Consider the following 14,583-nt stretch of genomic DNA (forward strand, 5'->3'; position numbering starts at 1 on the left):
GAAATTAAAGCACCAGGGAAAGTGTTTACTTGATGAGCAAGTATGTGAATGGTTAAGTGCAGGCAGAATATAAGTTTGTTGATTTTAGAACCTTAAAAATATTCACCACTTAAGTTTTCCTAATAGTTTATAAGATATATTGTCTATACTTATTGTAATGTAAAATAGGTTATGATTTTCAGTTCTTTAATGGGATCAGCATGTAAAATAACATTTGAACACTACCCTTTTAGGAAGTGCTATTTACTTTTCTGGACGTATCAGAAGGACTCCTAGATGGGATTAGGAATATGCTGGCAAATATATTTCTACCAGCTATTCTTGCGACAAATAATTGGGGTGCTTTAAATCAGTCCCAGCAAGGAGAATCTGAAAAACACATTTTCACTGAAACCATCAACAGATTCCTTTCATTTTTAGATGGTAAGTATAATATTTAATGTTTAATCAGTTACTACAAATGAACAGATTATAAGATATGTTATTAAAAATAAGCATTAGAGAAAACATTTCCATCTTAAAAGAAGATGTTAAAGTAATTATGAGACCTAGAGATAAGATATCAAATCATTAGAACTTTTCTTTCCACGGATCTCTGAAGGCATAAGATACATTTTCTTTTATAGCTCCCATTGTAGAAGGAGGATTCTCTTCCTATATTATTTGAGAAAACTTTTACCATATTTAAAAATATATACGTTATTATGAACTCTTTTTAAAATATAAATTATATTATTTCATATTGTTAAAATATGCAATTTTATTAATAAATCATAGTCACAATCTAATGATCAACTGGAATTATATTTCTATAAAGTGTTAGATCTCTAACATTTTAGTAATTAAAGGTTGAAATCACACATTGGCATTTAACACATTGACATTAAACACCTCCTGTCAATATTACTTTTTCCCTTTTAGGTGCTAGAATAAGTATTGAGGGAACAGTTAAGTTAAAGAAGATAGACAATGTTGATTTTTCCAAACTGCATACCTTTGAAGAAGTGACACTCGCAGCTAGAAATTCAGAAACTGTTCGTCAGCTAGAGGACGTGCTGATGATATGGTACAGACAGATTGAACAGGTGAGCTGACCTGAGTGATTTCACCAGATATGAGTTTTAGTTCTTATCTGTGTCCTAGTCACTGCATTTTGTCCCTAAAAGTAAAGGGAAGAGGAGCCTGACAGATTTAACAGGTGAGCTGACCTGAGTGATTTCACCAGATATGAGTTATAGTTCTTATCTGTGTCCTAGTCACTGCATTTTGTCCCTAAAAGTAAAGGGAAGAGGAGCCTTCCAGATTCTACTGTGAAGCTCAGCCTATTTTCAATTCTAGTGCAAAATCATTGTTCTCTTTGGACCACTTAATATCAACTTTAAGATATTTCCCACTTTAAGGAGGAAACCATAACATTATGGCTTGAGAATGGAATAATGAAAAAACAGAAATAGCCAGCATTTATCTCCAATATCTTATGTATTGTTTACGCTCTTCATTAGAGAGAGAGGAAAAGTACACAGTGAAGTGACTATAGCCACAATGCTAGACACTTAATAAATACCTCTTGGTTGATCAATGGAATTGTCTGTGTTGACAGAGAGGTTCAAACTAGGCTCATTCCTATCAGTACTGCAGTGGCAAGTCTGCAGCTCTCTGGCCACATGCATTTTCTCTGGCAGTAAGAAAAGCAGTGATAGGAATGAGGTATATGTCAACATTCTGGGAGGTGCCAACTTACACTACAAACGTTGCCCACAACCAAATATTAGGTACTTGCTCTAAACAGAAAGAGGACTCTAGAAGCCAACTTACAGATCTCTAGTTCATGAGCGCAGGACAGTGAAACTGGAGAAGAAAATCTTCAGTTGAATGAAGACTAGGGGAGAAAAATCTTGAGCAAGCAAGAGTTAGAGAAAAGCATTTCCGATTTTAACTCTCTTATAACTGTTGGAAGGAGGGAGGTGTAGTTGGAGTGGAAAAATTGGAGGACTTTGGAAACTCCATCAAGGCCTGGAGTGCTGACCACAAAATTTGCTCCCAGGTGTCACTAGGTACTCGAAGTAATTGTCCACCAAGGACTCCTGCAGCTGCCTACTATGCCAGTAGGCATAGGAAGAGGGAGTTGTAAGCCATTGTGGAATTCACGCTGTGTCCTACACAGTGGCTGAGGAGATCTCCTCCAATTATCATGATCAATCAAAATAGATCTTCTTTTATAAAAATGAGCAAGCAAAAGAAGTAGCTTAACATAAGGAGATTAGGCAACTTGAAGTAAGAAAAGTTGGGGGGAATTCCCTGGTGGTCCAGTGATTAGGACTCTGTGCTTTCACTCCTGAGGGCACAGGTTCAATCCTTGGTTGGGGAACTAAGAACTAAGATCCCACAATCCTGTGAGCCACGCAGCCCCCCCCCCAAAAAAAGGAAAATCATGTTGAGCAGTTGTAGCAAATGGTCTCCAGTTAAGCAGAATCAGTGCAAGAAATGGGAGACTTCTTTAAAAAAAAATTACATCTAAAATAAACCTTGACCTCTTGTCATACACAAAAATTAATTCAAGATGGATCATAGACATAAATATGAAAGCTAAAACTAAAAAAGAGGTACATGCAACAACATGGATGAATCTCAAAAACATGTTGAGTGAACAAATCCAGCCTTAAAAAAGTAATGTGAAAAATAGAACAAAAAATATACTTGAATCAGAACATAATGTAGAACTATATTAATATCTTATTAAGATACAAAACCCAGAAGCCATGAAAGAAAAACCTGACATATGTGACTATATAAAAAAATTAAAGTAAGATCCATATGGCAGAAATCACTGTAAGCAACATTAGAAGATAATTGACCTGTGGGAGAAAATATTATCAGCATATGTAACAGAGTTAGTATCCATAATATGTAAAGAATGTCTATAAATCATTAAGAAATGGGCATTTCAGAGAAAACTTGGCCAAGGATATGAACAATGTCATTCAAAGAAAGTACATGGACATGTTTGACCTGGGAAAAGAAGGGGACATAGGAGTGATGTGATGTCTTCAAATATTTGATGGTATTTCATGTGGACTTAAACTTGTACTGTAATGGCTCTAACAGGAAGAATTAAGAGTGGAGTGTGATGGTTATAAGGAGGGAGATTTTATTAGGATCACTTACTCACAGAATTCCCCCCCCCGAAAATGGAATGTGTTGTATCCCTGAAAGTATCTGATTTGAAGTTGGATTATCATCTATGAATAATGTTGTAGTAGGAATTAAACATCAAAAGTGTTGCTTGATTTAGTTGATTTTAAGGTCCATTTTCATTCTTTAATTCAGTGATTCAAATTATATAGACTTTCAGCCACTAAGAAAAGTTTAAATTATGTCTAGTATCCTCTATTTAAGGAGGTGGAGAAACTTACAATAAGATTAGGAGAGAGTTCCATAAACCATGGTTAAAATTAAAAGCATTTCATGGATTAAAGAGAGAAGCTTCATAGGTTTGAAAAATCAACTGTGTATTTTGCCTCGTTTGTATTCTTAATTCCATCACGATTGTAGTTATGAAAAGTTATAAGCATAAAAGTACAGAAAGGGCTTCCCTGGTGACGCAGTGGTTGAGAGTCCACTTGCCGATGCAGAGGACATGGGTTCGTGCCCCGGTCTGGGAGGATCCCACATGCCGCGGAGCAGCTGGGCCCGTGAGCCATGGCTGCTGAGCCTGCGTGTCCGGAGCCTGTGCTCCGCAATGGGAGAGGCCACAACAGTGAGAGGCCCGCGTACCGCAAAGAAAAAAAAAAAAAAAGGTACAGAAAATAAGAAACACCCTTGTAAGTGCCACTGAGATTAAACAGATACTAACCGTTTGCTATTTTTGCTTCAGATCTCTTATTTTCACTAAATCCTCCAACCCTTTCCTCTCCCTCCCTGTATATTACCACCATTCTGATGTTATTGTCTCCTCCATTCCCCTGAAAGTTGTATACTTTTATTGTATTTGCATATTTATAAGCTTTATATTATATATACATGAAAATACAGAATATATATTTGTGTTTAAAATCTTTACATAAATGGTATCCTTTTTCAGTTTTTTTTTTCTTATTTAACATTCTCTTTCATCCATGTTGGTGCAAGTAAATTTAATTCATTCACTTAACTATTGTCTGGTATTCCTCTATGAAAGAATCCGTTTATTCTGTACATTTCTAGACATTTAGGAGACATTCAAATTATGTCTAGTATCCTCTGTTTAAGGAGGTAGAGAACTATTCCCTCAGAAAGCAGTTGTTTCTACTTTTTTTCCTGTTACAAACAATAATAATACATCTTCAATGAATATCTTTATTCCAGTCTCGTTTGCACATGTTCAAGAGTTTCCCAGGAAATGGCTGAGAGAAGTAGTACGGATTTTTTATTGGGCACTACAAAGCCCTCCACATAGTGGTTATATTAACTTATATTTTTTTACAGAAGTAAATGGGAGTTCCCATATCTTCATATCTTTTGTTACACTTGGGACTGTTGGATGTTTAATGGATGCCAGTATGTTGGATGTGAAATGGTATCTTGATTTATTTTGCATTACCCTGAACACTGTTGAGGCTGTGCACGTTTAATGGCTATTTAGATTTCCTCCTTGTTGAATTGCCTGTTCATATCCTTTACCTAGTTTTCTTTCAGATTGCCTGATGATATCTTAACTGAATTGTTGAAGTTTGAATAATATTTTCCGGCTGTTAACCTTTTGTTGGTCCCCATTGTGTCCTGCATTTTCATTTGGTATTGGTGTCTTTAGTCATGTGGAAGTTTTACATTTTAATGTAAATATATTTGTTAAAAATGGTAATCCAGGGCCTCCCTGGTGGCGCAGTGGTTGAGAGTCCGCCTGCCGATGCAGGGGATACGGGTTCGTGCCCCGGTCTGGGAGGATCCCATATGCCGCGGAGCGGCTGGGCCCGTGAGCCATGGCCGCTGAGCCTGCGCATCCGGAGCCTGTGCTCCGCAACGGGAGAGGCCACAACAGTGAGAGGCCCGCGTACGGAAAAAAAAAAAAAAAAAAAAAAAAAAAAAAAAAAAATGGTAATCCAGCCTCAATTTAGCTACCTCCAGTGACTAGAAGCTTTGTGCTTTTTGTATTTTGGAAACACCTTCCTACTCCAGTGTTGTGAAGATATTCTCCTAAATTATTTATTTAGTTTAAATACTGAAATATACCAAAATGAACAACAAATGAATAAAAATACAATAAATTATTGTAAAATTAACACCTGTGTAACTTTTGCACAAGAAATAGAGCATTACCAGCACCTTGCAATCTCCATGCAGTTTTCTTTCCAATTTTAACTCCCTTTTCTTCTCCCTAGTGGTAACCATTTTCTTGGCAATTATGATGTTCAGTTCCATGCTTTTCTTTATAGTTTTACCCCCATCTCCCATATTTTCATTAAATGTTTTACCATTTTGTTTTTAATATTTAGGTTTTTAATCTATGTGGAATTATTTTTGTGTGTGTATAATGTGAGGTAGGAATCTAATTTTGGCTTTTTCCATATGGTTAGCCAATTGTCTCAGAAGTGTATTTAGTAGTCCATTCTTTGCCAGCGAATTTGTAATATCTATCAAGTTTCTAGACCCCTTTATCTATCCCACCTGTCTACTTATTTGTTTTTTGCACTCATACCGTACTGCTTTAATTTATGTTGCTTTTTACTAAATCAGCATTTGGTATGGCAAGTCCCTTTCATTATTTTTCTTCAAAATTGCATTGATTACTTCTGGTTGATTGTTCTTCCAAATTAATTTTAAGACTAGTTTGTTAAGTATCATGAAAAGAAAACCTTGTTGAGATTTTGATTGGAAATTTCATTGAATGAAATAAATTTCATTTCATTAATTTAGAGAAAATTTCCATCTTTATATTGTTGAATTTTTCCATCCATGAACGTGGTATATTTCTCCACTGATTTAGGTCTTCTTTTGTGTGCTGAAAGTAAGTTTTCTATTTTTCTCCACAAAGGTCTTGCACATTTTTTATTAATCTCTAGATATCTTACATTGTTATTATTTGTTATAGCAAACACTATCATTTTAGAAATTACATTTTCAGATTGCTAGATGGCTTGTAAAGAAATGCTACTGATATTTATATATACAGCCCAAAACCTTACTGAATTATTCACTTTTATTAATTGTAAAAGTTTGTCTTTAGATATTCTTGAATTTTTAAAATGTGACCAACCATTCCCTCCGTGATAATGCCATTGTTTTTTTATTTCCAATTCTTATACCTTTTGTTGACTTTCCTTATCTTGTTCTATGATCTCCATGACCAGGTTGAATAGAAGTGGGTGGTGATAGTGGCAAAATTGTCTTGTCTTTGGTTTTAAAGTGGTATTTTCTAAAATTTCATCTTTAAGTATGATGTTTTAAATCACAGCAAGATCCTTTTTGACCCATCTCCTAGAGAAATGGAAAGAAAAACAAAAATAAACAAATGGGACCTAATGAAACTTAAAAGCTTTTGCACAGCAAAGGAAGCCATAAACAAGATGAAAAGACAATCCTCAGAATGGGAGAAAGTATTTGCAAATGAAGCAACTGACAAAGGATTAATCTCCAAAATTTAAAAGCAGCTCATGCAGCTCAATATCAAAAAAACAAAAAACCCAATCCAAAAATGGGCAGAAGACCTAAATAGACATTTCTCCCAAGAAGATATACAGATTGCCAACAAACACATGAAAGGATGCTCAACATCACTAGTCATTAGAGAAATGCAAATCAAAACTACAATGAGGTATCACCTCACACCAGTCAGAATGGCCATCATCAAAAAATCTACAAACAATAAACGCTGGAGAGAGCGTGGAGAAAAGGGAACCCTCCTGCACTGTTGGTGGGAATGTAAATTGATACAGCCACTATGGAGAACAGTATGGAGGTTCCTTAAAAAACTAAAACTAGAACTACCATATGACCCAGCAATCCCACTACTGGGCATATACCCTCAGAAAACCATATTTCAAAAAGAGTCATGTATCACAATGTTCATTGTAGCTCTGTTTACAATAGCCAGGACATGGAAGCAACCTAAGTGTCCATCGACAGATGAATGGATAAAGAAGATGTGGTACATATATACAATGGAATATTACTCAGCCATAAAAAGAAATGAAATTGAGTTATTTGTAGTGAGGTGGATGGACCTAGAGTCTGTGACACAGAGTGAAGTAAGTCAGAAAGAGAAAAACAAATACCGTCTGCTAACACATATATGTAGAATCTAAAAAAAAAAAAGGTTCTGAAGAACCTTAGGGCAGGACAGGAATAAAGATGCAGACATAGAGAATGGACTTGAGGACATGGGGAGGGGGAAGGGTAAGCTGGGACGAAGTGAGAGAGTGGCATGGACTTATATATACACTACCAAATGTAAAATAGCTGGTGGGAAGCAGCCACATAGCACAGGGAGATCAGCTCGGTGCTTTGTGACCACCTAGGGGGTGGGATAGGGAGGGTGGGAGGGAGACACAAGTGGGAGGAGATATGGGGATATATATATATGTATAGCTGATTCACTTTGTTATAAAGCAGAAACTAACACACCATTGTAAAGCAATTATACTCGCATAAAGATGTTTAAAAAATTATACGTGTAAAAAAAAGTATGATGTTTGCTGCAGACTTTTGGCAGGTACTAATTATCATGGTAAAGAAATTCTCTTCTAGTCTTAGTTTGCTAAGAGTTCTTAATATTATTCAGTGTTGAATGTTATTTGTATTTTTAACTTTCTTTGAAAAGGTGCAAATAATGAGGTTCTAAAAGAAGAAAGTAACGTTTCTATACTCTGTGAACTTTTCTGATTGCAGGTACTTATTGAAAGTGAGCAGATGAGAAAAGAAGCTGATGACTCAGGTCCTCTCACTGAATTGGAACACTGGAAACGCATGTCAGCCAAATTCAATTATATCATTGAACAGGTTAAAGGGCCAAGTTGTAAGGCTGTTATAAATGTGCTTAATGTTGCACACTCCAAACTCTTAAAGGTAAAAGGCCTTGTATTTTAAAGTTTACTTCAGAACAACCAACTGGAAAATTACCCTTCTTGAACTGCTTCTTCGCATCGTATACTTTGCATCATGTATTTAGAAGTGTTAAAACTTTGAGTAAGGCTTTCTCATGTACCATCATTACTTCCAGAAGAGGAAAAGGAAGTACAGAAATGAAAATTTATTTCTCAATATTTCACACACCAATTTTGACAGTACTACTATGGGGTGATTGCTATTTATTTTTAAATTGTTTTTGAAATTGTAAATCAATAGAGGCTTATTGAATTAGAGAACTATATAGAAAGTCAAAAGCAAAAATGTCCTCTATCTTACATCTCATCCCCACTATTCCATCTCCTTTCCTAGAGGTCATATTTATTAACAGTTTAGCTTGATTCTTTCCAGGTCCTTTCCTGTTTCTTCCTTTAAAAAAAAAAATATATATATATATATTTGTTTTGTGTTTCTAAATTTTTAAAATTACATGGCATCATACTCTATTTTTCTTTAACTCCCTGGTCCCCCCAACAGCATATCTTGGAGTGTTATACCTATCAGATCAGGCTATTTTGTTTTCCATAATGTTAATGCATCAGGTTTTATTTAATCATTTTCTTGTTTTTAGACAAATTATTTCCTTTCTTTTTTTCAACAGTCTTGAGATATAATTCACATATTACTCATTTCTGCCATTTAAGGAGCAAAATTCAGTGGTTTTTAGTACATTCACAGAGTTGTGCAACCATCACCACAATCAATTTTAGAACATTTTATCACCTCAAAAAGAAACCCTGTACTCTTTAGCTATCACCTCCCATGTCTATCTGTCTCCTTCCCCTCATTCTAGCCCTAAGTAACCACCAATCCACTTTTTATCTCTATAGATTTGCTTGTTTTGGACATTTCATATAAATGGAATCATATAATATGTGGTCTTTTGTTACTGGTTTCTTTCACTTGGCATAATGTTTTCAAGGTTTATCCATGTTGTAGTATGTATCAGTAATTATTCCTTTTCACAGCTGAATAATATTCCATTTTATAGATAACACCACATTTTGTTTATCAGTTTATGGATATTTGCATTATCTCTACTTTTTGGCTATTATGAATAATGCTGCTGTGAACATTCTTGTACACGTTCTTGTGTGGACATATGTTGTCATTTTTCTTGTGTATACCTGGGAGTGGAATTTCTGGCTCAAATGGTAACTCTGTGTTTAAATTTTTGAGGAAAATTGTTCCTTTTCTATGCGTTCACAAACATTACTACAGTTAAAGCCTCTACGTGCCTACAAGCAAGTATTTCCCTAGGGTGTATACTCCACAACTTTGTTAATACTTATTATCAGTTAAAAATTTTTGTTTGCCTGTCCAACACGTGGAAAATGGCTTGTTGTATTTTGCCTTTTCCTTAATAATGAAGTTGAGCATCTTTTAAAGTTTATTTGCTATTTGCATTTATTCTCCGTGAATTGTTTGTTTATATCTTTCCCTCATTCAGAAAGTTTCAGATATTGTTTTGTTCTGATTCTAGTAGTCCTTTATTACTATGGCTATTCATCAGTTGTTATATATGGTGGATGAGGCAAACCGCCATGGTCCCTGAGCATCTCTGCACATTATTGCTGGATATGAAAAGTACACTTTGCTGATGGGAATATTTTCTTTCCTGAAGACCCAGAATAATGTAATGTCACTTTTCTAACCTAGAAGAGTCACTCCAGGTAGAAGCAGGTCTGGTTTAAGCCAACAGACAGAATGTTAATTACAAACAGAATGAGTCTTCAGTTTTAGTAAGTCACTTAAGGTTTTTATAATAACTTTAAGTCTTAAATAATATAAGAAAAAGATATATCAATCACATTTAAGTATCTACTCTTTTAGTATATGTATGATTAGGGAAGACAGCTTGAATTTCATGATTAAACCTTGGCACAGTGATATATTTGGATGTTTCATAGGACTCTTATACTTTCTTTGCTTAGAATTGGCGTGATTTGGATGCAAGAATCACAGATACAGCAAATGAATCAAAAGATAATGTCAGATATTTGTACACTCTAGAAAAAGTATGTCAGCCTCTCTATAACTATGATCTAGTAAGTATTCTTTTTAAAGTGTAGTTTAAAAAATTAGCACATACATTTTGTTATAAAGCAGAAACTAACACACCATTGTAAAGCAATTTTACTCCAATAAAGATGTTAAAAAAATAAAATAAAAATTAGCGCATAAAATCAATTTAATATATGTGTATTGGGAAAAACATATTGCAGAAAAGTTATTTAAAAGATATTTTTCCTATTATATATCTGTAATTAATTATAAACTGTATTTATTATTTTAACCTACATTTAAATATATAGCATTATCATAACTATGACCTCATTTGTGAATTGAGCAAGACAAATATATTAGTTATTCATTGCTTCATAACAAATTACCCCAGAACTGAGTGGCTTAAAACAATAAGTATTTATTATATCACAGTTTTTGTAGGTCAGGAATTCAGGGACGGCGTAGCTGAGTACCTCTGCTTCAGGGTCTCTCATGAGGCTGCAGTCAAGCTGCTGTCTTGGGACGTGGTCTCTTCTGAAGGGGAGGCTGTCTGGGGAGGGTCCACTTCTACTGCACATCGCATGGGCCTTTGCACAGAACAACTTGCTTCCCCTAGAGTGAGTGACCCAAGAGTGAGCAAGAGAAAGTGCCCAACTAGCATTCTGCTGATACCAAAGCCAGATAAGAACACCTCAAGAAAATAAAATTACAGGTCAATATTCCTCATGAATATAGACGCAGAAATTCTCAACAAAACGGTGGCAAACCAAATTCCACGGCACATTAAAAGGATCACACACTAAGATCAAGGGGGATTTATTCCTGGGATGCAAAGATGGTTCAACATATGCAAATGGATAAATGTGATACACCACATTAATAGAATGAAAGATAAAAATCATATGATTATTTCAATAGATGCAGAAAAAGCATTTGACAAAATACAACATCCTTTCGTGATAAAAGCTCTCAATAAATTGAGTATAGAAGGAATGTACCTCAACATAATAAAAGAATACATATCCTTTAAAAATTGTATAAGTAAAATAACATGCAAAAAAGAGAATGTATATGAATATTATAACATCTCTGTACTTTAAAAAATATATTTAAAGCTTTTCACTATAAAAAGTAAACTTGGAAGAAAGATATAATGCTTTTTGCTGTTACCAAGACCTATAAATTTTAAGGTGTACTAATTTCAACTTCTTGGTTCAAAAGACTTATTTAAATTCATATAATTTTCAAATCTTTTAGTTTTGGTTTTAGTTCTTTTCATCCTAGTAATTTAAAAAACTTTGTTCCTCTAGCGATGCATGTGCTTTATTATTATTGTTATCATTGAGCTTTTCACATTCTCTGATGTAGGAATGTTTCTAACATTATCTTTTGAAATTAGAGAAGTACTGTTAGTATTAAGTCTTATAATTTCTTCCCCCTCATATACCAACTATTTCTGTAGATTCAAAAATTCTTTTTTTCTCATTTTCTTTATTCTCCTTAAAATAAACTAGGAGTTGCTGTTTAGTTGGTAACTGTCAGTTGAGCAGGAAGAGTGTAGAGGACTCATGCTTCCATTTCTTGTTGATAAAATTTTATGAATTTTGTGTTTCATTTTATCGTCTTGGTATTGTGCTGCTGGCATATCGACTAATATATTTTATGCATAAAATGTCCGAACACTATGTATAGATAGACTGTGCACTCAAGGAGCTACTATTATAAATAATGATGTTTACAATTCAGATGAAGGGCATTTCCCTGGTGGGCCCATTTGATACTGTCCCCAAGCCTTTTTCATTCTTTGTAGAGTTGCCTTATTGAGGGTGGAAGGGACTCCTTCTAGGCATATTTTTATTAGAATCTTTTTGGTCTACAGATAACACGTATAATATGAATTCTGACATACAGGGTTAACTACAAAGTGACGATACTAATTTTCATAAGCCACATAAAATTGACTTCATTGTGTCATGGTTACACCTCATACCTAGGACATACAGTACACTCATCAGTAGTTGTTCTTCCTGGTTTATTTATTCCACCACTATTAAAAAATCTTTTAATATATTTTAAATTGTCCTAGCAATTAAAAGTCTAGCTCCTTGAGGGTGGGAATGCCATTGACCTTCTGTTGTTCTTCCATAGTGATTTATGATTTACATCAAGGTTAAAAGCAGGATCTCAAAATCTCGGGCACATAGCTGTGGTTATGCTACAGCTCTAGGTACCTTGGACAAGGTACTTAACTTCTCTACATCTCTATTTTCTCATTTGCAAAATGGGAATAATCATAACACTTTATTTTATAGATTCTAAGACTTTTTTTTCACATTTTAACATCTCTGTATTCAGAGCACAACTTACAGTCAGTCAGGTTTTATGAATCATTGTGAACGTGACTTGACACCATCTGAGATTATTAGTTCTTTCCTTGCGGGGGAAGGAAAGAACTAATGTTTGTTTTGTTTTTGGTACCATGGGTGTGAATTCAGACTACAGTGAGTGAGCACCAGCTTGTGGAACAAATTCTCAGGATAGTTTATTTTCCATTCCTCCCCAAGGAGCAGGATTAGGACAGGTAGGCTTTATTCCTGTCTTTTTCTCCATGGCTTGTTAATTTCATGCATAGTGTGGTGGCTTAGTTTTTGTAGGAGTTAGACTCCCCATCTTGAGCATTTTTTTCCCTTCCTCAGTAGAATGTAAAGCAATGGTACAGTCTTACAATCAGTGATGTTTTAGATCTGATGAAATCAAACCTGCCTTAAATGGTCATCGTTGGGACTTCCCTGGTGGTGCAGTGGATAAGACTCCACGCTCCCAATGCAGGGGGCTGGGGTTCGATGCCTGGTCAGGGAACTAGATCCCACATGCATGCTGCAACTGAGAGTTCGCATGCTGCAAATAAGACCCAGTGCAACCAAATAAATAAATATTTTTAAAAAGGTCATTGTCAACATAAGATAATATGTGAAGCTCTTCACCTAGTGCCTGGCGCATAGTAATCATTCAATATACATTAGTAATAGTTTGATATCTCGGATGCACTTGCTCTGCTTTGCTCTAGGCTGTTCTACTTGATGGCTTTAGGCTTTTCTACTTATTTCACTTCTTTGTGTGTGTCATTTCCACCCTGCCTTGACCTCATCCAGGATAGTTTCTTTATATTTGGAATTCTCCCAATATTCTCAGAACTTCGTGGTACTTAGTAGGTTTGCTGAAAGGTGAATTGAGTTGAATAATGAGGAAATGTGTTGTAGTCTGATCTCTGTTTCTAATTAGCTTTCTGGTCATACATTAGTCACTTTACCCTTTAATATATCAGTTTCTTCATCCTTCAAAAGAGCAAGTTGAGCTATTAATACTTAAAATCACTTTCACCTCCAAAATTTTATCTTTAAATAAAATTTAAAGTTTACATGTACAGAAAAGTTGCAGTGATAGTACAGAATTCTTTTCATCTAATTTCTCCTGTTAACATCTTGCATTACCTTGGTACATTTGTCAAAACTCATGTCCTTTCTCTGTTTCAGTATCCAGTCAAGGATACCACATTGCTTTTAGTAAAATTTGACTTTTAAGATTAAAATGTTACACTGTTTTATGTATGTTTAGAGTTTTGAATATTATAGGATATGGGTTATTAAAAATATAAATGTATGCTTAATATATTTCAATTTTAGGTTTCCATGGCACATGGAATACATAATTTGATAAATGCCATCAAAATGATTTACAGTGTGTCAAGGCATTACAATACTTCGGAGGGAATGACCTCATTGTTTATCAAGGTAAGTTTCCAAGGGAAGAAATCACATTGTAACCCTGTGAAAAAGTTAACAATGCTTTCCATCTGAGCCAGGGAAGGGAATTGGGAACTTTGGGTGCCTCTCAGAGTTCTGGATTTTCATACTTCATGGAAAAGAAAAGAAAGGCATGCCTGGAGTCAGTTGTACTTAATTGAAGGGGGACCTTTCTGCTTGTCAGAGGTAAACCCCCAGTTTTTTGTTTAAAAGTAACTGATGATTTTCTAATTTATTTGTTCCAAATAGTTTTGCATAAGAGCTAAGAATTGTGCCTAGACTGTTACAAGAAACAAAGAAGGACACTACAATGATCAAGGGAAAAATAATGCTACTTTAGCTACTCCCACCCACATTGTTGTTTATGTAAAATCTTCCCATTTAGTGCAATGTGATTATTTTAAATAATTGGAAAAATCATCCAAGAAACACAGGAGTAGAATTTACTTATAAATGATTCAAGCAGAACATAACAGTCACATTTCAACTTTCTTTTAGATCAAAGAATGGATTTAATCATTGTCTATGTCCCAAGCAAGGCAAGAACCTTAGGATTCTTCCCTGTCACTTGTCTTCTTCCTTGCTACATGTTCCACATTGAGATTTCTAGTTCCATATTATTGTTACTATGTTTTCAATGTTATGAATCAACAAGTGATCAGACTAAAATCTA

The 14,583-nt window shown here is 34.8% G+C and overlaps 1 protein-coding gene across 1 annotated transcript in view; it reads left to right on the plus strand.

The window, feature by feature from the left end:
- The window catches only part of DNAH8 (dynein axonemal heavy chain 8), a 328,140-nt gene that overhangs the window by 18,910 nt on the left and 294,647 nt on the right, over positions 1 to 14,583 (plus strand). Inside the window, exons 6-10 of the mRNA XM_082637824.1 lie at positions 234 to 423; positions 922 to 1,085; positions 7,864 to 8,040; positions 10,035 to 10,148; positions 13,791 to 13,898. Coding sequence (XP_082493950.1) covers positions 234 to 423; positions 922 to 1,085; positions 7,864 to 8,040; positions 10,035 to 10,148; positions 13,791 to 13,898 — 753 coding nt within the window. The remainder of the gene's footprint in view (positions 1 to 233; positions 424 to 921; positions 1,086 to 7,863; positions 8,041 to 10,034; positions 10,149 to 13,790; positions 13,899 to 14,583) is intronic.

The sequence above is a fragment of the Mesoplodon mirus genome, assembly GCF_964341445.2.
Source record: "Mesoplodon mirus genome assembly, chromosome: 12".
Lineage (NCBI taxonomy): Eukaryota > Metazoa > Chordata > Mammalia > Artiodactyla > Ziphiidae > Mesoplodon > Mesoplodon mirus.